This window comes from Leucopleurus acutus (assembly GCF_964270905.1).
Source record: "Leucopleurus acutus genome assembly, chromosome: 2".
NCBI lineage: Eukaryota > Metazoa > Chordata > Mammalia > Artiodactyla > Delphinidae > Leucopleurus > Leucopleurus acutus.
Genome location: NC_139143.1, coordinates 150,018,614 through 150,044,727, shown reverse-complemented (window position 1 = coordinate 150,044,727; position 26,114 = coordinate 150,018,614). Strand labels below are relative to the sequence as shown.

Below are 26,114 nucleotides of genomic sequence, written 5' to 3'. Positions count from 1 at the left end.
CTTTATGTCATAATTATGATATTTTAGGTGAAATATTACATGAAGGCAAGGTGCTATGTTAGAAATTGACCACATGATACCTGTGAAGTACAGTTCAGTATTTACTGTTCAGTATTTGTGTCAGTTCCAAAATGTATGGGGTTAATTTGAAGTCATCTGGAGCCTCTAGGCCTAAATTTCATTCCAGAAATTACTTGAAACATTCTTTTTTTTCCCCTCAGTTTGAATGTATTCAGATTGCATGTTTATATGTTTTTTTTTTTTTTTTTGCGATACGCGGGCCTCTCTCTGTTGTGGCCTCTCCCATTGCAGAGCACAGGCTCCGGACGCACAGGCTCAGCAGCCATAGCTCACAGGCCCAGCCGCTTCGCGGCATGTGGGATCCTCCCGGACCAGGGCACGAACCCGCGTCCCCTGCATCGGCAGGCGGACTCTCAACCACTGTGCCACCAGGGAAGCCCTATATGGGTTTTGAGAGGGCATCAGGGACTAGGGCATGGGAGGTTCATGAATGTCTTGATTAGGAGTTTGTCCTTTATTCTGCAGGCAGTGAGGAGCCATTGAAAGAAATGAATGGCATAACCAGATTTGCGTTTTAGAAAGATGACTCTAGAAGCAGTATGAAAATGGATCAAAGTCTGTGTGTCTGGTAGCAGGTAGAGCAGATAAGAAGCAATTACAGTGGATAAACAAACTTAAAGTGGATGAGCACTAGAATACGGCATAACAATGAAAGATAAACAAACTGCTGATACATGCAGTAACATGGATGAAGTTCACAGACAGTAATACTGAACAAAAGAAGCCAGACACAAAAAAGTACATATTATGTGGTTACATTTATGTGATTCTCTGGAATAGGCGAAATGAATCTGTGGTGATGGAAATTAGATCATTGTGTGTCTGGGGTGAGGTGTGGGTGCAAGCACTAGAATTGATTGTAGACGGGCCCTGGGAACTCTCTGGGTTGATATAAATGTTCTGTATAGTGATTGTGATAGTGGTTACATGGGTGTTTACATTTTTCAAAACTCATTGAACTGTATAATTAAAATATGTAGGTATTATTCCGTGTGAATAATACCTCAATAAAATTGACTTAAAATTTTTATTGATATAATTGACACATACATTATATTAGTTTCAGGTGTACACTATAATCATTCGATATATGTATACATTGTGAAATGATCAATAAGTCTAGTTAACATCCATCATCACACATAGTTACAAATTTTTTTTTCTTTGTGATGAAAACTTTTAAGGTCTACTCTCTTAGCAACTTTCAAATATATAGTACATTACTGTTAACTATAGCCACCATGCTAAATCCTCAGTACTTATTTATCTTATAACTGGAAGTTTGTACCTTTGGACTGCCTTCACTCATTTCACTTGCCCTTCAACCCTCACCTCTGGTAATCACCAGTCTGTTTCCTGTATCTATGAGTTCAGTGTATGTTTGTTTGCTTAGATTCTACATATAAGGGAGATCATACAGTATTTGTCTTTCTCTAACTTATTTCACTTAGCATGATGCCCTCAAGGTATATATGTGCTGTGGAAAATGACAGGATTTCCTTCTTTTTAATGACAATAATATTCCATTGAATGTACATACCATGCTTTCTTTATCCATTCATCCATCAACACTTAAGTTACTTCCATGTCTTGGCTGTTAAAAATAATACTGCAGTGAACGTGGGGGTGTGGATATCTTTCCTAGTTAGTGTTTTCATTTCCTTCAGATGAATACCCAGAAGTGGAATTGAAGGATCATATGGTAGTTCTATTTTTAATTTTTTGAGAAACCTCCATACTGTTCCATAGTGGCTGCACCAATTTACATTCCCACAAACAGTATACTAGGGTTCCCTTTTCTCCATATCCTTGCCAACATTTGTTATTTTTAAAAAAGCTATTGTCAGGATCCAGTAAGAAATTAGGATATTACCAATAATGGCAGTGGGAATAAAGAGTATTGAAGAGATATAAAAGAGTGATGCCTCAGTTCAATAAGATTTCATAACTAATTGGATGTGAGGAGTGAGAGAGGACAAGTCAAAGTTGGCTTTAAATTTCTGGCTTGAGCACCTGAGTGGACTTCGTTCTTATTCATTGAGGCAGTGAATAGAGGAAGAAGAGCAGATTTGGCAGAGGAGTGGGAGATGAGTTCTTCGTTCAGTGTGTTGGATTTCAAATAATGGCAACAGATGGTAATATGTAAATGAAAGATGAATACATAAATAGAGCCTTCAGGAGGTAGATCTGGGCTAAAATACAGATGTGGAAGACCAGCATTTTTGTGATAGTTTTAAACTATGGCTGTGAATGGGATAGGCCAGTGTGAAGAGACTAGATCTATGAATGGAACTCCAAGAAATACCAACAAGGAAAGGATGTGAATCATTACATGAGTCATTAAAATATATGTTTACCATAAATGGTTACTCATCTTTTAAAAGTATCCTTATATATCAATAGAGTGCATTTTGAACTAGCATATTGAAATGCAAAAATATTACAACAAAAATCACTTGGAACTGATAGTAAGACTAAGTAAGACTAAGGTCAGACTGTAATACATCTAAGCTGTATTAAATGTTATCTATGAGGTGAGGGCATATATGAACATATCTAAGTAAATAGTATTTTAAGTAATGAGTGAGCTGTAAGGCTCTCTCTCTGTCTCCTTGAAAAGGAATCATTTCACAGCTTACAAAATATTGGAGCTAGTAGGGAACTTACATTATCTAGTATAATGCTTCATTTTTCAGATGAAGAAAGTGAGATCTAGAAGTGTTAAATGGCTTGCTCAAATCACAGACCTAGTTGGTGACAGAATTAGGACTAAAGTAGTCTATGAATTATGTCAGTTGCCTATGTGTGTATATTAATAGTATAGCAGTTTTTAAAAAACAGATATGGATAATACATATGTGCTATGCCTATTTTATTAAGAATTCCATGTGTAGATAATCAGGGTAGAAGCTTACTATATTATTTCACTGTGATTTTTGTATGTACATCCATGAACTCTCTTTATAATATTTTTACAGATTTTTAATCTAAACTACATGTATTAATAATAATATGTGTGTATGTATATATATCTATGTCTATGTATGTTTCTCATCTAGTATATATAAAATTTTTTTGTTACATGTCATTGCTTATGCTTTCCACAGTGAGGGGGAAAATGGTATTTTGTGAAAAATAACATTCTGAGAGTTTCAGGGTGCCTTCTGGATAATGTAGTGCCATGGGAGGTTCTAGATTGTATATTATTTCTCCCCTTCTCCCCTCCCTTACTCTGTGTTTTTTATTTTTTTAACATCTTTACTGGAGTATAATTGCTTTACAATATTCTGTTAGTTTCTGCTGTATAACAAAGTGAATCAGCTATACCTATATCCCCATATCCCCTCCCTCTTGTGCCTCCCTCCCACCCTCCCTATCCCACCCCTTTAGGTGATCACAAAACACTGAGCTGATATCCCTGTGCGATGCAGCTGCTTCCTACTAGCTATCTATTTTACATCATTTAGTAGTGTGTATATGTCCATGCCACTCTCTCACTTCATCCCAGCTTACGCTCTCCCCACCATCCCCTGTGTCCTGAAGTCTATTCTCTACGTCTGCATATTTATTCCAGTCCTGCCCCTGGGTTCATCAGAATCATTTTTTTTTAGATTCCATATATATGTGTTAGCACACAGTATTTGTTTTACTCTTTCTGACTTACTTCACTCTGTATGACAGACTCTAGTTCCATCCATCTCACTACAAATAACTCAATTTCGTTTCTTTTTATGGCTGAGTAATATTCCATTGTGTATATGTGCCACATGTTCTTTATCCATTCTTCTGTTGATGGACACTTAGGTTACTTCCATGTCCTGGCTATTGTGAATAGTGCTGCAATGAACATTGTGGTACATGTCTCTTTTTGAATTATGGTTTTCTCAGGGTATATGCCCAGTTGTGGGATTGCTGGGTCATATGGTAGTTCTATTTTTAGTTTTTTAAGGAACCTCCATACTGTTCTCCATAGTGACTGTATCAATTTGCAATCCCACCAACCATCCAAGAAGTTTCCCTTTTTTCCACACCCTCTCCAGCATTTATTGTTTGTAGATTTTTTGATGATGGCCATTCTGACTGGTGTGAGATGATACCTCATTGTGGTTTTGATTTGCATTTCTTTAATGATTAGTGATGTTGAGCATCCTTTCATGTGTTTGTTGGCAATCTGTATATCTTCTTTGGAGAAATATCTATTTAGGTTTTACACCCATATTTGGATTGGGTTGTTTATTTTTTTGATATTGAGCTGTGTGAGCTACTTGTATATTTTGGAGATTAATCCTTTGTCAGGTGCTTCGTTTGCAAATATTTTCTCCTGTACTGAGGGTTATCTTTTCGTCTTCTTTATGGTTTCCTTTGCTGTGCAAAAGCTTTTAAGTTTCATTAGGTCCTATTTGTTTATTTTTGGTTTTATTTCCATTTCTGTAGGAAGTGGGTCAAAAAGGACCTTGCTGTGATGTATATCATAGAGTGTTCTGCCAATGTTTTCATCGAAGAGTTTTATAGTGTTTGGCCTTACATTTAGGTCTTTAATCCATTTTGAGTTTATTTTTGTGTATGGTGTTAGGAAGTGTTCTAGTTTCATTCTTTTACATGAAGCTGTCCAGTTTTCTCAGCACCACTTATTGAAGAGGCTGTCTTTTCTCCATTGTATAATCTTGCCTCCTTTATCAAAGATAAGGTGACCATATGTGTGTGGGTTTATCACTGAGCCTTCTATCCTGTTCCATTGATCTATATTTCTGTTTTTGTGCCAGTACTATATAGTCTTGATTACTGTAGCTTTGTAGTATAGTCTGAAGTCAGGGAGCCTGATTCCTCCAGGTCTGTTTTTCTTTCTCAAGATTGCTTTGGCTATTCGGGGTCTTTTGTGTTTCCATACAAATTGTAAAATTTTTTGTTCTAGTTCTGTGAAAAATGCCTTTGGTAGTATAGTCATTTTCACAATGTTGATTCTTCTAGTCCAAGAACATGGTACATTTCTCCCTCTGTTTGTGTCGTCTTTAATTTCTTTCATCATTGTCTTACGGTTTTCTGCATACAGGTCTTTTGTCTCCTTAGGTAGGTTTATTCCTAGGTATTTTACTCTTGTAGTTGCAGTGGTAAATGGGAGTGTTTCCTTAATTTCTTTCAGATAGTTTGTAATTAGTGTATGGGAATGCAAAAGATTTCTGTGCATTAATTTTGTCTCCTGCTGCTTTACCAAATTCATTGATTAGCTCTAGTAGCTTTCTGGTAGCATCTTTAGGATTCTCTATGTATAGTATCATGTCATCTGCAAGCAGTGACAGTTTTACGTCTTCTTTTCTGATTTGGATTCCTTTTATTTCTTTTTCTTCTATGATTGCCGTGGCTAAAAATTCCAAAACTATGTTGAATAAAAGCAGTGAGAGTGGGCAGCCTTGCCTTGTTCCTAATCTTAGAGGAGATGGTTTCAGTTTTCCACCATTGAGAATGATGTTGGCTGTGGGTTTGTCATATATGGCCTTTATTATGTTGAGGTAGGTTCCCTCCCTGCCCACTTTCTGGAAAGTTTTTATCATAAATGGGTGTTGAATTTTGTCAAAAGCTTTCTGCGTCTATTGAGATTATTGTATGGTTTTTATCCTTCAGTTTGTTGATATCGTGTATCACATTGATTGATTTGCATATATTGAAGAATCCTTGCATTCCTGGGATAAACCCCACTTGATCATGGTGTATGATCCTTTTTATGTGCTATTGGATTCTATTTGCTAGTATTTTGTTGACGATTTTTGCATCTATGTTCATCAGTGACATTGGCCTATAGTTTTCTTTTTTCTTTTTTTTTTTTTTTTGCAGTACGTGGGCCTCTCACTGCTGTGGCCCCTCCCGTTGCAGAGCACAGGCTCCGGAAGCACAGGCTCAGCAGCCATGGCTCATGGGCCCAGCCGCTCCACAGCCTGTGGGATCCTCCCAGACCAGGGCATGAACCCGGGTCCCTTGCATTGGCAGGCGGACTCTCAACCACTGCACCACCAGGGAAGCCCTGTAGTTTTCTTTTTTTGTGACATCTTTGTGTGGTTTTCATATCAGGGTGATGGTGGCCCTGTAGAATGAGTTTGGGAGTGTTCCTCCCTCTGCTATATTTTGGAAGAGTTTGAGAAGGATAGGTGTTAGCTCTTCTCTAAATGTTTGATAGAATTCGCCTGTGAAGCCATCTGGTCCTGGGCTTTTGTTTGCTGGAAGATTTTTAATCACAGTTTCAATTTCAGTGCTTGTGATTGGTCTGTTCATATTTTCTATTTCTTACTGGTTCAGTCTTGGAAGATTGTACTTTTCTAAGAATCTGTCCATTTCTTCCAGGTTGTCCATTTTATTGGCATATGGTTGCTTGTAGTAATCTCTCATGATCCTTTGTATTTCTGCAGTGCCAGTTGTTACTTCTCCTTTTTCAATTCTAATTCTGATGATTTGAGTATTCTCCCATTTTTTCTTGATGAGACTGGCTAAAGTTTTATCAATTTTGTTTATCTTCTCAAAGAACCAGCTTTTAGTCTTATTGACCTTTGCTATTGTGCCTTCATTCCTTCTTCATTTATTTCTAATCTGATCTTTATGATTTCTTTCCTTCTGCTAACTTTGGGGTGTTTTTGTTCTTCTTTCTCTAATTGCTTTAGGTGTAAAGTTAGGTTGTTTATTTGAGATGTTCCTTGTTTCTTGAGATAGGATTGTATTGCTATAAACTTCCCTCTTAGAACTGCTTTTGCTGCATCCCATAGGTTTTGGGTCGTCGTGTTTTCATTGTCATTTGTTTCTAGGTATTTTTTGATTTTCTCTTTTATTTCTTCACTCATCTCTGGGTTATTTAATAGTATATTGTTTAGCCTCCATTTGTTTGTATTTTTTACAGTTTTTTTCTTGTAATTGATATCTAGTCTCATAACATTGTGGTCGGAAAAGATACTTGATACGATTTCAGTTTTCTTAAATTTACTGAGGCTTGATTTGTGTCCCAAGATATTATCTGTCCTGGAGAATGTTCCATGTGCACATGAGAAGAAGGTGTATTCTGTTGTTTTTGGATGGAATGTCCTATAAATATCAATTAATTGCATCTGGTCTAATGTGTCATTTACAGCTTGTGTTTCCTTATATATTTTCATTTTGGATGGTCTGTCCATTGGTGAAAGTGGGGTGTTAAAGTCCCCTACTATGAATGTGTTACTGTCAATTTCCCCTTTTGTGGCTGTTAGTATTTGCCTTATGTATTGAGGTGCTCCTATGTTGGGTGCATAAATATTTACAATTGTTATATCTTCTTCTTGGATCGATCCCTTGATCATTATGTAGTGTACTTCTTTGTCTCTTCTAATAGTCTTTATTTTGAAGTCTATTTTGTCTGATATGAGAATTGCTACTCCAGCTTTCTTTTGGTTTCCATTTGCATGGAATATCTTTTTCCATCCCCTCACTTTCAGTCTGTATGTGTCTAGGTCTGAAGTGGGTCTCTTGTAGACAGTATATATATGGGTCTTGTTTTTGTGTCCATTCAGCCAGTCTGTGTCTTTTGGTTGGAGCATTTAATCCATTTACATTTAAGGTAATTATCAATATGTATGTTCCTATTACCATTTTCTTAATTGTTTTGGGTTTGTTATTGTAGGTCTTTTCCTTCTATTGTGTTTCCTGCCTAGAGAAATTCCTTTAGCATTTGTTGTAAAGGTGGTTTGGTGATGCTGAATTCTGTTAGCTTTTGCTTGTTTGTAAAGGTTTTAATTTTTCCATCGAAGCTGAATGAGATCCTTGCTGGGTAGAGTGATCTTGGTTGTAGGTTTTTCCCTTTCATCACTTTAAATATGTCCTGCCACTCCCTTCTGGCTTGCAGAGTTTCTGCTGAAAGAGCAGCTGTTAATCTTATGGGGATTCCCTTGTGTGTTATTTGTTGCTTTTCCCTTGCTGCTTTTAATATTTTTTCTTTGTATTTAATTTTTGATAGTTTGATTAATATGTGTCTTGGTGTGTTTCTCCTTGGATTTATCCTGTATGGGACTCTCTGCGCTTCTTGGACTTGATTATTTCCTTTCTCATATTAGGGAAGTTTTTAAATATAATCCTTGAAATATTTTCTCAGACCCTTTCTCTTCTTTTTCTGGGACCTCTATAATTCAAATGTTGGTGCTTTTAATGTTGTCCCAGAGGTCTCTGACACTGTCCTCAATTCTTTTCATTCTGTTTTCTTTATTCTGCTCTGCAGCAGTTATTTCCACTATTCTATCTTCCAGATCACTTATCTGTTCTTTTGCCTCAGTGATTCTGCTATTGAATCCTTCTAGAGTGGTTTTAATTTCATTTATTGTTATTCATCATCGTTTCTTTGCTCTTTATTTCTTCTAGGTACTTGTTAAACATTTCTTGTATTTTCTCCATTCTGTTTCCTAGATTTTGGATCATCTTTACTATCATTACTCTGAATTCTTTTTCAGGTAGACTCCCTATTTCCTTTTCATTTGTTTGGTCTGGTGGGTTTTTACCTTGCTCCTTCATCTGCTGCGTATTTCTCTGTCTTCTCATTATGTTTAACTTACTGTGTTTGGGGTCTCCTTTTCGCAGGCTGCAGGTTCATAGTTCCTGTTATTTTTGGTGTCTTCCCCCAGTGTGTGAGGTTGGTTCAGTGGCTTGTGTAGGCTTCCTGGTGAGGGGGACTGGTGCCTGTGTTCTGGTGGGTAGGGTGGATCTTGTCCTTCTGGTGGGCAGGGCTGCATCCGGTGGTGTGTTTTGGGGCATCTGTGAACTTAGTATGACTTTAGGCAGCCTCTCTGCTAATGGGTGGTGTTGTATTCCTGTCTTGCTAGTTGTTTGACATGGGGCATCCAGCACTGGAGCTTGCTGGCCATTGGGTGGAGCTCTGTCTTAGTGTTGAGATGGAGATCTCTGGGAGAGCTCTTGCCAATTGATATTACTTCAGGCCGGGAGGTCTCTGGTGGTCCAGTGTCCTGGACTCAGCTCTCCCACCTTGGAGGCTCAGGCCCAACATCTGCCCAGAGCACCAAGACCCTGCCAGCCACATGGCTTGGAAGAAAAGGAAGAAAAGAAAATGAACAGATAAAACCCCAAAACAAATGTTAAAAGCAAAACAAAACAGACAAAATCATAGAAAGTAACATACACATGCACACTCACAAAAGGAGAAAAAAGGAAAAAAAAAAAAGGAAACAAACCAATAAACAAACCCACCAATGATAACAAGCACTAAAAACTAAACTAAGATAAACATAAAACCAAAAACAAGTCAGATGCAGAAAGCAAATCCGAAGTCAGCAGTTGCTCCCAAAGTCCACCACCTCAATTTTGGGAACATTCATTGTCTATTCAGGTGTTCCACAGCTGCAGGGTTTATCAAGTTGATTGTGGGGATTTAATCCACTGGTCCTGAGGCTGCATGGAGAAATTTCCCTTACTCTTCCGTGTTCACACAGCTCCTGGGGTTCAGCTTTGGTTTTGACCCTGTCTCTGCATGTAGGCCACCCTCAGGCATCTGTTCCCCAGCCAGACAGGAGGGGGTTAAAGCAGTGGCTGATTAGGGCTCTCTTGCTCACTCAGGCTGGGGAGAGGGAGGGGTATGGTAGTCATAGTTGGAATGTGGGACGAGCCCGCAGCAGCAGAGGCTGGCATGACCTTGCAACAGTGTGAAGTGCACCATGTGTTCTCCCAGGGAAGTTGTCCCTGGATCACAGGACTGTGGCAGTGGCGTGCTGCACAGGCTCCCGGGAGGGGTGTGGGAAGTGACCTGCAGTTGCACACAGGATTCTTGGTGGCAGCAGAGGCAGCGTTAGCAGTCCATGCCCGTCTCTGGGGTCTGAAATGATAGCCGTGGCTCATGCCCATCTCTGAAGCTCACTTAGGTGGTGCTCTGCCATCTGTGGGCATATGGAGCAGGAAGCCCCTCTCCTTGCACACCCCGAAACAATGGTCTTTGGCCTCTCCAGCAGGTGAAGACTTTTTCCCGGCCTCCCTCCCAGCTAGCTGTGGCACACTAGCCCCCCTTCAGGGTGTCTTCACACAGCCAGCACCAGTCCTCTCCCTGCGGTCTGATCTCCAAAGCCCAAGCCTCAGCTTCCAGCCCCTACCCGCTCTGGTGGGTGAGCAGACAAGCAGTCTCAGGCTGCTGAGTGCTGGTTGGCACCGATCCTCTGTGTGGGAATCTCTCCGCTTTGCCCTCTGCACCCCTATTGCTACACTCTCCTCCATGGCTCCAAAGCTTCCCCCCGCCCACCCGCCATCCCTGCCAGTGAAGGGACTTCCTAGTGTGTGGAAACTTTTCCTCCTTCACAGCTCCCTCCCAGAGGTTTAGGTCCCATCCCTATTCTTTTGTCTCTATTTATTCTTTTTTCTTTTGCCCTATCCAGGTACGTGGGGATTTTGTTGCCTTTTGGGAAGTCTGAGGTTTTTTCCCAGTGTTCAGTAGGTGTTCTGTAGGAGTTGTTCCACATGTAGATGTATTTTTGATGTATTTGTGGGGAGGAAGGTGATCTCCACATCTTACTCCTGCATCTTGAAGGTCTCCTCCTCCGTGTTTTACTCTGATGTTTTGCAAACAGACATTCAGAACATGAATTTGAATGAATTGTTATCTATCAGATTATTTTTTTGGAGTTAATCTCTGGTTATTTCCCTCTCCTACTCAAAAACCTTTATTGGCTTTGTGTTGCCTTTAGAATAAACTGTGTACTCTGATATTCAGTGCTCTACATAATCTGATCCTATATTTCCAGTCTCATTTCCCACTAGTAGTCTCCCCATACAGTGAAGCCAAACTAAACAGTTCTTGGTTTGTTGTATACTTTGATGATTTCCTCCTTCTTTACCTGTGATCCTGTTGCCCCCCCACACACCATGCTATTTCCCGAAACCCCAACTATCTATATCCTATCAGTTCTCTTAAGTCGTATCAATGACCACTTTCTCCATGAGTTCTCCCCTGATGATCTTCCCAGATAGAAGCAATTTCTTCTTCTGAATGCATTTAATTATCTTTAAAAACTATTTGGTATGTAGAAAAGTGTATAAGCATATATATTAGTAACTGTTAAAGTTATAAAGCCTAATAACTAAATAACCACCCACAAACAAAATACCCAATTTGGGAGATAAAAATGACTAATCCACTGAAACTTTCCTTTTTCTTTCCTGATTATATCTTCCTTCCAGACTTCCCATCCTCAACCCCTAGGGTAACCATTGTCTTTAATCTTGTGTTATACTTTTCTTGCTTTTTTTTTTTTTTTACGGTACGCGGACCTCTCACTGCTGTGGCCTCTCCCGTTGCGGAGCACAGGCTCCGGACGTGCAGGCTCAGCGGCCATGGCTCACGGGCCCAGCCGCTCTGCGGCATGTGGGATCCTCCTGGACCGGGGCACAAACCCGCGTCCCCTGCATCAGCAGGCGGACTCTCAACCACTGCACCACCAGGGAAGCCCCCTTTTCTTGCTTTTTAAAAATAATTTTATCACAAATGTTTGCATCTCTAAGGATTATAATATATTACTTCGTATGTCTGTGAACTTTATACATATGTGATCACACTGTACACATTTTATGTGCTTTGTTTTTTTCACTCTACCATATGTTTCTGTCATTCATTCATGCCTCTAGTTCATTCATTTTCAGGCTACTGTTTTATATGAACTACATAAATATACCACAGTTTATTCTCTTTATGATGAACAGTTTGCTCTTCTTACTAGTTTACTGTTTTTCAGATATGTTCTTTAAATTTTTTTGTACATGTATACTTATGAATATAAGTTTATAAAGTATGGATTTCTTCAACTTTATTAGATGATGTTAAATTATTTCCCAGAGAGGTTTTCCAGTTTTTATCTATCTGTCCCCATCTTCAGTGTATAAGAGTTGCCAACATTTGATATTATGAGAGTTTTAATTTTTGCCAGTCTGTTGGATATAAAACGGTGTCTCATTTCGAATTGCATTTCACTAACTATTATGTTCATATATTTATAAGCCATGTACATTTTGTATTCTGTGACAAATATGTCCCTGTTTATGTTTACTCATGTTTCTATTATGTTAGCATTTTCTTTGGGATTCCTTTAATTTTTTCAACATAAACACTCAACTATGACCTTTTTCTGACAGAGTTAAGTTATTCAGTATGTATTAGCTTTCTATTACTATATTTCTAAGCCACAAACTTAGTGGCTTGAAACAACACAAATTATTATCTCATAGTTTCCATAGGTAAGGAGTCCAGGCACAGCTTAGCTGAATCTTCGGCTCAGGGTGCCTCAAGGTGTCAGCCATGCTGGCCTTCTCATTTGGAGCCCAAGTTCCTCAGGTTGTTGGCAGAATTCACTTTCTTACAAATCCCTGCTTTCTTTTAGCTGTTGGTTGGGGAGTGCTCTTGGCTCCTAGAGGCTGTCTGCAGTTCCTTGCCTCATGGCTCCGTAGATAGTTTACAACATGGATGTTTCCTTTCTTTCAGGTCATCAGGAGTGTGTCTCTGCTTTGGTTCTCTGACCTCTAGACCTAGATTTAAAGACCTTATGTCAGGCCCAGTCTGATAATCTCCCTGTTGATGAACTCAAAGTTTGTTAATTAGTAACCTAATCAAGGGAATGACGCCCATCATATTCATAGGTGTTTTCCCCACGCAAGGGGAGGGAATTAAACAAGGCATGTACACCAGGAAGCAGACAGAATTCTGCCTCAGAGTGTTTCTGTCCTCCCAAACGTGACACAGACCTAAGCATACTTCACTCGTTTAATATCTTTACCATTCTTACTATTGTTGTGGTTGGTTTTACCTTTTGTAAAAGAAAAAATAATTGTTTTTACTTAATTCAATTATATTCAGTTTTTAATATCAGTATAAAAATCAGTATCAATATTCAATTCAATCAAAATTATTAAGTTTGCCACTATATTTTCTCTATATCTGCTATTTTAGTATCCCATATTTCCATTAGGACTTGCTTTTCTTATTGAAATACATCTTTTCATTAGTTCTCTTGGTGAGGGCCTATGGTTGTTAAACTCCATTAGTCCTTGTATGTTTGAAATATTTTGCCATCACTCTTGAATAATTAGTTGGCTACAAAATTCTAGGTTAACAGATTTTTTTCCCTTCCCCTCTTCCTTCTTTCTCTCATTCCTTCATTTCTTCCTTTAACCTCCCCTTAGCAAGTACTTTGAAGGTATTACTTCCTTGTCTTCTGGCATCTCCTGCAGTCTAGTTTTTTTTTTCTTTTTTAACAGGTAGTTATTTGTCTTTTCTCTTTGGCTTTTAGGATTTTCTCTTTATCCTTGATTATCTGTAAGTCCACTATTAAAGTTCTCTGTGAGTTTTTGTTAGGTTTATGACGTGTAATTTATATCTAATAATATGTGCCTTTTCAGACATATATTACTGTATATAAATATACATATTCAGTTCAGTGAGTCTAGACAAACAGATACAGTCAGGTAACAACCACCAATATCAAGATAGATAATGTTTTCATCATCTCTAAACCTTGCCTCATGTCCCTTTGTATTTAATCCCCTCCCCTTACCCTCTGTCCCTGGCAACTATTGATTTGATTTCTGTCCCTCTAGTTTTGCATTTTCCAGAAGGTTATATAAATGGAATCTCACTGTTATGTTTGGCTTATTTCACTTAACGCAGTGCTTTTGAGATTCATCCATATGGTTGAATGGATGTCTGTACCACAATTTGTTTATCCATTCACCTGCAACGTATGAAAAGTTCCAATTGTTCTGGATCCTTGCCACCACTTGATACTCCTTTAAAAAAAAAAAGCCTTTTTAATGAGTGTTTAGTGGTATCTCTTTGTGGTTTTAATGTGCATTTCCTTAATAACTAATGATATTGAGTGTCTTTTCATATGCTTATTTGCCATCTGTAGCTCTTTTTTTGCCCATTTAAAAATTAGGTTGTTTTCTTAATGAGTTATTGGTACTTCATAAATTTTGGATACAAGTCTTTTATCAGCGTTTTGCAGATATTATGTTCCAGTCTATGACTTATGTTTTTCATTTTCTTAACTATCTTTCAAAGAGTAGAAGCTTTAATATTTGATAGAAGTCCAATTTATCAGTTTTTCTTTTATAGTTTATCTTCAGTTTCCTAAAAAATCTGCCTTAACCCAAGGTCACAAAAATTTTCACCTGTATTTTTCTGAAAGTTGTATAGTTATAGCTTTTACATATAGATCTATGATTAATTTGGAGTTAATTTTTGTACAGGGAATGAGGTAAGGCTTGAAGTTTTGTTCTCGAAGTTTTGTTTTGGGAATTTTTTTGTGCATTTTGTTTTTGATTTTTTCCTGCTTATAGATAGATATTCAGTTGTTCCAGGGCCATTTGTTAAAGACTATACTTTTGCCATTGAATTACCTTGGTCCTGTTTTCGAATGTTATTTTACCTTATATGCATGGGTTTCTTTCTGGACTCTATTCCATGGGTCTGTTATGTATACACATATGTGGATTTATTTTTATTTTTACTACTGAGTACTAAAAGTGTACTTTTGATCTGAAAACATTTCTTTCTTTACTTTGGAAAATTCTTAATTATTATCTCTTTCAATGTTACTACTCTTTTTATTCCCAATGTTGTCTATTTTTGGAAACCTTTTTTTGATGTTGGGGCCTCTGAAATCAGTCTTCAATATCTCTTAACTGCTCTTTTGTATAATTTTTCTCTTTGCTTTTTTGTGCTGGAACCTGGGTACATTGTTCAGTGAATTCTTCCAGTTTAATATTTCTCTCTTCAAGAAGATTATTAATTTAAGAGAAATGTTAATGTGAATTGATTAATATTTAATAATCAATTATAATAATTATATGATTATTAAGGATATAATAAGGTTTACACTGTTACTGATTTTCAACTTTTAGATTTAACTTCAGAACAAAGCAAGAAGACAATTATAAGCACAGAACATAAATATTAACCTTGTAGTTTAGATCATTTCTACATTTGAAAACAGCTTTTTGTTCCCTTTAAATTATTCAGAATTTTACATTTGCAGACTTGTTTATCTTCTCTCAACTATTTCTTGGGTGTCCTAAATCTAATCCTTATGAATTGAGAGCACATTTGTGTAGCCTAGTAACATGGTGATGAATATGATGGCACGATTAAAGCTGCCTTAAACCTTCCATTGTCTTCCCACTGCAATTAGAATAAACTCCATTTTATAAAGGTCCTATATGAACTAGTCCTTAAAGGTCTCTTTGACCTTATCTCTTAATAGTCCTCAGTTTGCTTTAGCTACATTGATCATCTTTGTGACTTTTGAACCTGTCATACTCATTTCCGATTCATGATTTTTGAATTTACTCCTGCCCGACCTGGAGTGCTGTTCTTTTCAGAGCTTTACTGGCTGATTTCTTCTCTTCATTCAGGTTTGTTCTCAAATGTTTCTTTCTCTGAGGATTTTCCCTGACTCTCATGGCTAAAGAAGTATTCTCTCCCCTGCCCCCGTCAATTATTCACATTACCTTCCTTGTTGTATTTTCTTCAAAACATTTATCACTAAATTTACTAACTGAAATAGTTTGTTTGTCTTCCTTCATTAGGATATAAGCTCTATGAGGGCAGGAGTTTTATCTGTCTGGGTCAACTCTGTATACCAACCTTTAGAACATATGGTCTGGCACGTTGGAGAGGCTTAATTTAAAAACTGTGAGTTGGGGAGTAAATCAGTTGGGGTGATGTCACTAGCAAGCTTTTTTTGTCATTTGGCGGAAAAGAACCTGGAGGAAAGGAGTCCTGAGAGAACACTTCTATTAATAAAAATGCTGTGCTTATTATTCCTGACTTCCTGTTCCCAGTGGGACTTGGAGACAAGGGAAAATACTATTTAGATCAGCTTAAGAGTGTTTCTGAGACCCAGTGTGTCTCTGGTCCCTGAGAAAGAAATACCATGGGTCACTCAAGCAGGTCACTTGGGAAGTTTCTATAATTTCAGATCTTTGAAAGATCTTTTTCTTTTTATTATCTCTTTTAGTCACCTACTCTCATTCTGCAGTCTTCCTTATTTTTTCCTTTAAATTGTAGCCACCTGGGTTAACCCAGATGCACTTTTGATTAGTTTAAATTTCTTTCTTATCCTATATAGATTTATCAAAAGGCAATGTAAACTTTAAGGCACTATATTACTGATTTGTATGGTGTTAATTGCATTCAACTTCTTTGAATTTTATTTTTATTAATGTGTAATATACTAATAAAATTATAGGCCACAAACACAATGAAGTTTGATCTTTCATTTTGAAAATCTACTTATTTGTTTATGTTTACCTACCTATTTATTTATTTTGGCTGCACTGGGTCTTGGTTGTGGCACACGGGATCTTTTAGTTGCTGGCATGTGAACTTCTTAGCTGTGGCATGTGGACTCTTAGTTGCGACACACGGACTTCTTAATTGCGGCATGCGAACTCTTAGTTGCGGCATGCATGTGGGATCTAGTTCCCTGTCCAGGGATGGAACCCGGGCCCCCTGAATTGGGAGCATGGAGTCTTACCCACTGGACCACCAGGGAAGTCCCTGATCTTTCATTTTTTTAATGTGAAAGTTTATCTCAGCCTAAGAATTAACTTAGACAAAAATGTATTTAGAATATTTTTAAGCTAATTTTTGTACTTAAAGTGTACTTTTGATCTGAAAACACATTTCTTTCTTTAATTTGGAAAGTTCTTAGTTATTCTCTCTTTGAGTATTACTTCTCTTTTACTCCCAACATTGCTTTCTTCTGGAATTCTTTTTAATGTTGGAGCCCCAGTTTAAGTCTTCAAATGAAAGCTTTTTTTGGTCAAATTCTCATACCCAGTATTTTATTTTAGTTGATATCTATACCCATGGAATGTTACTTATTTTTAGATGAGGTGATAAATGGCAATCTAAACTAAATTATTCATTAGAATTGATAGAGATCTATCAATTTTTTTTTCAATTTTTAAGAAAGTAAATGCTTAAATAATAAAAGATATATTTTATAATGTAAAGGGACATAATGAAGAATCTGAGTGTGATTGGGTAGGGAGGAGGGTTTTTAGGTGGTAGAAGCAGAAAAGTTATTAGTATCTGTGGAACAATAACCAGTAATAGATTCCAGTCTCTTATAGGGAGATCCCAAAGGAATAATGAATGAATGCTTTGAGTACCAAGCTTAACACAGTTTTCACCTCTGAGCTGTATTCACTAGGGCATTCTTGTGAAAGATAAACATTATGCTGTCATTAGAGCTTTAGAGGACTCCTGTGGTGTAGTCTCCATTGTGGAGGGAAAAAAATCTTCTCTTTTGTTTCCCATTCTCTCCCCACACCCCAACTCAAGTGAAAAGGTGAAAATTTATAAAAACCTTACTCTAAAATCTTTGATAAAACAAAGAAAGTTGTATGATGTTTGGTTGATCATTCATTATATGTATATTTGCATTATAAAAGTAATAGTTAACATTTTTTGAGAACAAACTGTGCAAGGTGCTGCTTGTCATTTTACATATATTCTATCATTTATTCACATCAGGTCTGAAACTTAGTTTAATCTTCCCTTGTTGTCATAGATGTTGAGGCTCAAGTCAAGTAACTTGCCCCCAATCTCATAATAGTAAATGATGGGACTAGTGTTCAAACCCGTGTCTCTGAGACTCCAAAATCTGATTTTTTTCAAAATAACGTACTACTTCCTTGATATGGGGATTATTTTGGGGTTTTTTGTTGTTTTTTTTGTTTTGCGGTACGCGGGCCTCTCACTGTTGTGGCCTCTCCCATTGCGGAGCACAGGCTCCGGACGCACAGGCTCAGCGACCATGGCTCACAGGCTCAGCCGCTCTGCGGCACATGGGATCTTCCCGGACCGGGGCACGAACCCGTGTCCCCTGCATTGGCAGGTGGACTCCCAACCACTGCGCCACCAGGGAAGCCCTATTTTGTTTTTATAGATCTGGCCCAGCAGCTTAAATGTAAAGCCAGATTTGGGGGTTTTTCCCCCGTAGGTTCTCATTTATTTTTTAATTTAATTTAATTAATTTATTTATTTTTTGGCTGTGCCAAGTGGCATGCAGGATCCTAGTTCCCCAACCAGGGATCAAACCCGGGCCCCCTGCATTGGGAGCGTGGAGTCTTAACCACTGGACCGCCAGGGAGGTCCCCCAGATTTTGTTAATCCTGGGGCAAGGGTACTACCCCTAAATGTATTTGGCCGATGATGATGTGCAGGTGAACATGGCTTTCAGTCATAAAGTTTCTGGTTTTGTGGGGAAGTCTTCCCTTCACTTCTGTTCCCTACTGTCGGCATAGCTTCCACTTCACTCAAGGATTCTATGTTCCATCATTGAACTGTTCTGCAAATAGACTCTATTTTTCAAGGAAAGTAAGCATTTAACTTCTCTGATGGCGATTTCTGTATTTGCTGTTATTTCTTTCAGAGGCATCAAAGGAAGCTTGCACATGTCTAGTGAACAAATCTGCTGTTACATTATTGAACAGCTCTTGTCATGAAGTTCTTTTGTAGTTCTAAACTGAGGAGAATGTCTCCTTAATGAAGGGTGATTTGTTGCTGTTTCATTCAGAAAATATTTGAATTAGAAAGTGCTTAGTTAAGAGCATTTGCAACTAAAAAACAAAAAACCTGCCTAATATGAATTTAAATAAACCCTAAGTTGTTTATGTTTCATATTTGTCTCAACCAAAAATAGAATAAATCCTGTCTGTTTTACTACTTTCTCCATAAATTTTCTTCCCTTAATATCTCATATATATAGTTGTACTTAATGTCTTAATTCATTATGTTCATGAATTGAATTTATTTACTCAATGGGATTGTAAGCTCTGTGAGAGCAAGTACCTAATCTTAACATTTTTTTTGTGACATTTGAGGCAATAATTTTTATACTGAGACCTCTAAAGTAATTCATACAGTAAGTTTAATCTAAAGGAAGGCATCAATATTTTTGGCTTTTAGCCAGACAAACTACAATGTGATAATACAAGGTATTTTGTGCTCACCAGAAGCCCTGATAAAATTGGAAAACAAGTGTTCATTTAATAAATGCCATTTATTTAAAAACAACTTTATAAATATGTGTCTTTCATAGTGAAAGGTTGGGAATTATTGTTTGGTAGTGTCTGGCCCAGTGCTGATAATAATGATTATTAAAAATATGATTGATTTATTGATGGTAATTAATGAACTTTTTTGTTTTAGGGAATGTTGTAGGCAACTTGGGACATTCCTTCTTCAGTCAAAGTTTCCTTGGCAGTAAAGAACATGGCGGATTCTTATATGTGACATCTACTTACCAGTCACTGCAAGACCTAGTACTCCCAACCCCACCTTACTTGTTTGGGATTCTCATCCAGAAATGGGAAACTCCTTGGGCTAAAGTGTTTCCCATCCGACTAATGTTGAGACTTGGAGCCGAATATCGACGTAAGTATAATATACCCTCTTCTAAGCATTATGACCAAGACGTAATGACTAAACAGACTTGAGATATTCAGAGAGCCCCATGGTGATACAATTAAACGGAAGTATTCTTTTGGAATAGCTAAGCTAAATTTGGCCAGTGTCTCTACTTATTTTGGCTATAATGGGAAGAACTCAAAATAACATTATTGCCTTGTAAAATTACTGGTTTTATAGGTTAATTGATAGATACATGATCATCTTCAGAAAAAATGAATATCAACTTAACAAGTAACTTTATTTTTATAGTAGCTGTATATGGTAAGTATATTTTTTGTCACTTGGTTAGAAAATAGTTATGACAAATTATATTTTATATAATGTAACAGATACTGGAAGCTAGTGGTATAGAGATCACTCTCAGCTGGTAAAGTAAGCAACAAAAGAGCCTCCTTGCCCTTGGCCATAGCAGTGCAACTAAGCAGTGATTGTTTTTAAAGATATTAAGGCCTAAATGCAAGCTTTATTTTATTTTATTTTGTTATTATTTTATTTATTTATTTATTTTTGGCTGTGTTGTGTCTTTAGTTGCGGCACACGGGATCTTTCTTTGCAGCACACGGGCTTCTCTCTAGTTGTGGCGAGCAGGCTCCAGAGTGCGCGGGCTCAGTAGTTGTGGCACATGGGCTCCAGAGCGTGTGGGCTCTGTAGTTGAGGCATGCGGGCTCAGTACTTGCAGCACGCGGGCTTAGTTGCCCTGCAGCATGTGGGATCTTAGTTCTCTGACCAGGGATCGAACCTGCATCCCCTGCATTGGAAGGCAGATTTTTAACCACTGGACCACCAGGAAAGTCCCATGCAAGCTTTATTTTAAACTTTATATCTTTTCCTAATCAACGTTGCCCTGGTCGTCTAGGAATCAGACCACTTGAATAACGTTCTTAACTCCGCCATTTACTAGCTCTGTAACTTTGGGTGAAGTCATTCAAGTTGTCTGATTGTCAGTTTCCTTTGCAACTGGAGATAATAATACTTGCCTTTTATATTGCATGTTATTATTAAGAGGATCAAATGAGATCATTAAAAATTATTTTATCAAACATAAAACAGTGTATTATATGTTTTCAGCAGGTCACCTTCAGTCTTTCACTTATTTATTCATTCATTCAACAAGAATTTAATAAAGGCCTACCATGTATAATAAATCCGGAATTCAGAAATGGCTGAGACGTGGTTATAGGCTCTTGGGAACTTTTGTAAGGAAGACGTAGAAATCATGATTATAGTCGTATATTATGTCAAAACACATGTTCAAAGTTAACAGAGTTCTTTGGGAGTTCAAAGATGGGCTCTAACTTCCCCAAGAATGAAGGACCAAGGTACCTCTGGACTGAACTGTGAAAGAAGCATATGAATCAGCTAAATGTAGTAGGGAAAGGAAAGGATTGTGTGCAGAGGAAAAACATTTGTATTTTCCTGTGTTGTACAGGCAGTTGAAACCGTAAAGTTCGAGGAGTGAGCCAGCTAATAGGATCACCTGGTGTTTGGCTTGTCTAAGGAGGGTTCTGAGTCAGAAATGTGTAAGAGTGAACTCTTTTAGACTTCCTGAGCACAGAGGAGAATCAGGAGATACCTGTTTCCTGGAATATATTAATCCAGTTTGGAAAAGAGTGCTTCTTAAGACATGTAGTTCATTTTTGAAACAGCTGCATCAAAAGACTGGTGTGGTTTGTAGAAGGCTCCAAATTTGTCTGTGATGCTGTTATGGTAAATACTTTCTGAGCCCTAAATTTTATGCTCTAATGAGTCATTACAATTATATTTTGAGAACTCTATGAAACGTGATGTCTCTTTTACCAAAATTTTAAGCTGCCAAACTTAGTCTGATCATTTCTCATTTCCATAGTTTATCCTTGCCCACTGTTCAGTGTCAGATTTCGGAAGCCATTATTTGGAGAGACGGGGCATACCATCATGAATCTTCTTGCAGTAAGTTGGGAATTTTTATTTTCTTTTTCCTTACTGGGGTTTGCATGAGAAGGAAGAGAAGGATTTTATTATTTTGTTAATACCCTGCTGCTTCACATAGGTGAAGAGTTACTATAGGAAAAGAACAGAACATGTATATTCTTTGGAAAGTATATGGAGGTTTGGAATGAAATAGTACAGGATTCTGGCTCTTGGTTATACACTAACTGAGTGACCTTGCAGGATTATTGTGAGTAGTTATACTTAAAGCACCCAGCATTATGTCTTCTTTTAATTTTAAGCCTGGCATCCTGGTGGTGTCCCCTGTGTCTGTGTAGCTTACTGTTTTGCCAAAGATTGGTCAGAGATTGTGTTCAGATACCTCTAGCCAGTAAGGCATCTATACTTTCTTGATGGATCTGCATGGACTGGGATTCAAACGTCATTCTTTTCTTTTCTGCTGGACTCGTTCATGTCTCCTCTGCACATGCATGGGCTCTAACCCTGTTGACCAAGAATGTTGGTTGGCTTGGGCCCATTAAGGTCACTGCTGCACATGTGCACAGACTAAGGTCAGTCCTGGGTATTTGGAGAGTTTATGAAGTTCCCTATGTCTGTCTCATTCCCAGAACTTCTTGTTAAATCTCTCGCTAGTCTGCCTGCTCATTACTTGCTCCAAATAGGCTAGCATCCTCAGGCTAACAGGGCCACTGGTCCTTTTCACTAGCCACTGAGCTTACCACTTTAACTGAGACACTCCAAATCAAGCAAGATCCTTCAAGCAGCAAAGCTTATTGTTTTCACAAACTACCTTGCCCTGGCTGAACTATGAACAGGGCTAAAGGCAGCCCCAGGCAAGAAAATCACAGATTCAACTCTATTCTTCTTACTTGAAGTTCAGTAGTTTTTATGAATGAACACATCTCAGTGTATTGTATGTCTTTGGTCTAATTCCAGGGCACTGAAATGGTTTTTTTTGTTTGTTTGTTTTGTTTTTTTAAATAAATCTACCCAACTGTTTAGTTGCTTTTGGGAGACTTGTTTATTTCCTCACTCTGTCATGCGATTGTAGTTATAGTTCCAGTTATCTTTTAAAGAGATGTAAACTAAGAAAGCTTCTTGTAGGTTTACCCATGTAGTTGCCATTTCCAGTGCTTTTCATTCCTTTGTATAAATCTGTATTTCCATCTGGTGTCATTGTCCTTGTACCTGAAAGATTTCCTGTAATGTTTCTTATAGTGTGGATTGGCTGGTGGTGAATTCTTTTAGCATCTGTATTTCTAACAACGTCCTTTGTATTTGAAAGATGCTCTTGCTGGTTGTAGAATTCTAGGCTGACAGTTTAATTCCTTGAGAATTTTAAAGATTTGCTCTATTGCCTTCCAGTTTGCATTTTTTCAGATGAGAAATATGTTTTCCCTCCTTTGTTCCTGTCTACATAATGTTTTACCCTTCTCTCTTTGCTTTGAAAGTTTTCTTTTTATCACTGTTTTTGAGCCATTTGATTATGTGCCTTGGTATAGTTTTTTCCCATGTTGTTTCTTGTGCTGGGGTTTTCTGAGCTTCTTAGATCTGTGGGTTTATAGTTTTCATCAAATAATTGTTCTGTCCACCCCTCCTCTCCTTCAGGGACTCCATTGTTAATAGACTTATTAGCCTGCTTGAAATTGTTTCACAGCTCACTAATGCTCTCTTTTTTTTTTTTTAATTTATGGCTGTGTTGGGTCTTCGTTTCTATGCGAGGGCTTTCTCTAGTTGCGGCAAGTGGGGGCCACTCTTCATCACGGTGTGCGGGCCTCTCACTATCGCGGCCTCTCTTGTTGCGGAGCACAGGCTCCAGACACGCAGGCTCAGTAATTGTGGCTCACGGGCCTAGTTGCTCTGCGGCATGTGGGATCTTCCCAGACCAGGGCTCGAACCCGTGTCCCCTGCATTGGCAGGCAGATTCTCAACCACTGCGCCACCAGGGAAGCCCACTAATGCTCTCTTTATTTCTTTTTCAGTGTTTTTTTTTTTCCTCTGTGTGTTTCATTTTGGACAGGTTTTTTTTATTGCTGTGTCCTCAAGTTCACTAATCTTTTATTTTTATTTATTTTTTTCTGAGTTGGAACTTTTTAATTTTTTTAACATCTTTATTGGAGTATAATTGCTTTACAATGGTGTGTTAGTTTCTGTTTTATAACAAAGTGAATCAGCTATACATATATATATCCCCATATCCCCTCCCTTTTGCATTTCCCTCCCACCCTCCCCATCCCACCCCTCTAGGTGGTCACAAAGCACTGAGCTGATCTCCCTGTGCTATGTGGCTGCTTCCCGCTAGCTATCTGTTTTACATTTGGTAGTGTATATATGTCCATGCCACTCTCACTTCATCCCAGTTTACCCTTCCCCCTCCCTGTGTCCTCAAGTCCATTCTCTATGTCTGCATCTTTATTCCTGTCCTGCCCCTAGGTTCTTCAGAACCTTTTTTTTTTTTTTAGATTCCGTATATATGTGTTAGCATACAGTCTTTGTTTTTCTCTTTCTGACTTACCTCACTCTGTATGACACACTCTCGGTCCATCCACCTCACTACAAATAACTCAATTTCGTTTCTTTTTATGGCTGAGTAATATTCCATTGTATATATGTGCCACATCTTCTTTATCCATCCTTCTGTCCATGGACACTTAGGTTGCTTCCATGTCCTGGCTATTGTAAATGGAGCTGCAGTGAACATTGTGGTACATGACTGTTTTTGAATTATGGTTTTCTCAGGGTATATGCCCAGTAGTGGGATTGCTGGGTCATATGGTAGTTCTGTTTTTAGTTTTTTTAAGGAACCTCCATATTGTTCTCCATAGTGGCTGTATCAATTTACATTCCCACCAGCAGTGCAAGAGGGTTCCCTTTTCTCCACACCCTCTCCAACGTTTATTGTTTGTAGATTGTTTGATGATGGCCATTCTGACTGGTGTGAGGTGATACCTCATTGTAGTAATCTTTTATTTTGCAGTACTTAAACTGCCATTGATTCCATCCTTTTTCTTTTTTCCTGTAATTTCAGCCATTGTAATTTTCATTTCTAGAAGTTTGACTTGGGTCGTTTTCTATATCTTCTGTGCCTGTACTTAACTTTTTAAACATATGGAATATAATTATAATAAGTATTATGATGTCCTTGTTTGGAAATTCTAACATGTGTTTCATTTCTGACTCAGTTGCCATTGATTGATTCCCCCCCACCCCCAGCATTTTGAGTTGTATTTTCCTGCTTCTTTGCATCCTTGGTATTTAAAAAATTTTTTATTGGATGACAGATATTGTGATTTTACCTTGCTGGATGCCAGGTATTTTTATGTTCCTATAAAAATTCTTGAGTTTGATTACAAATAACACAGTTAATTTATCTAAAAAATAGGTTGATCCTTTTGAGTCTTGCTTTTAAGATTTGTAAGGTGGAACCAAAGTCTTGTTTAGTATAGGGCTGATTATTCCCCACTACTAAGGCAAAACCCTTCTGAGTACAGCTGACCCTTGAACCTCGCTGGTTTGAACCGTGAGGGTCCACTTATACGTGGATTTTTTTTCAACAGTAAATACAACCTGAGCCATTCTTGGTTAAATCCTCCAATGCAGAACCACGGATATGGAGGGCCAACTATAATTTGTACATGGATTTTTGACTGCACAGAGGGGGTCAGTGCCCCTAACCCCCACATTGTTCAGAGCTCAGCTATATTTGTAATGACTTTTGGTGTTGTCTGGAATTAAGACAAACTTCACAGATTAAGCACAGTCCTTCACAAGACTGCCATTACTTCAGATGCTAGCTGCAAGTTCAGGGGTCCCCAGACCTCCCACGGTTCTGACTAACTAGATACAAGTGTGGGAGATCCCACTAACCTGTCAGGGTTGATAATTTACTAGAATGATTCATAGAACTCAGCAAAGTACTATGCGGTTAACCCTTAAACAACAGGGCTTGAACTGCTCAGATCCACTTATATGTGGATTTTTTTCAATAAATGTGTACTACACAGTCCATGCTTAGTTGAATCCACAGATATAGAACTGCACTTCAGAGAGCTGAATGTAATATTATACATGGATTTCCAACTTTGCAGGGGTTGATGCCCCAACCCCCATATTATTCAGGGGTCAACTGTACTTATGATACAGTTTTATTATAACAAGGGAGATATAAATCAGGAGCAGCCGATAGAAGCGACACGTAGTGCAACGTCTGGGAGGGTCCCAAACAAGAAGCTTCTTTGTCTTCAGGAACATGTCACTTTCCACATACATTGATGTGTAACAATACATATGGAATGAGCTCCTAGGCATCTGTGTCCTGAGTTTTTATTGGAGTTTCCCTACAAGGCCGGATTGATTGAATCACCGCCTGTGTGATTGAACTCAGTCTCCAGCCCCGCTTCGGCACTCGGCAGAAGTCAGGCTGATATCACGTGCCTCAGAGCCCCAGCCTCTCATCACATGGTTGATGTTTCTGAAATGGCCAGCTGCCACCCCGAGTTATCCATTTAGCATCAGTGTCATCAAACTGACATAGACTCTCAGAGTCTGCCAGGAATAACAAAGGCACTCATATCACTCAGGAAATTCCATGGGTTTAGAGATTACCTCCCAGGAACCAGGGGCAGAGGCCAGCCAA

At 38.2% G+C, this 26,114-nt stretch overlaps 1 protein-coding gene across 2 annotated transcripts in view; it reads left to right on the top strand.

Moving 5' to 3' along the window:
• ZFYVE9 (zinc finger FYVE-type containing 9) overlaps positions 1 to 26,114 on the top strand; it is a 185,438-nt gene that overhangs the window by 121,150 nt on the left and 38,174 nt on the right. For both annotated transcript variants that reach the window (XM_082834095.1, XM_082834094.1), the window contains 2 exons: positions 19,289 to 19,513; positions 21,396 to 21,478. In XM_082834095.1, coding sequence (XP_082690221.1) covers positions 19,289 to 19,513; positions 21,396 to 21,478 — 308 coding nt within the window. The remainder of the gene's footprint in view (positions 1 to 19,288; positions 19,514 to 21,395; positions 21,479 to 26,114) is intronic.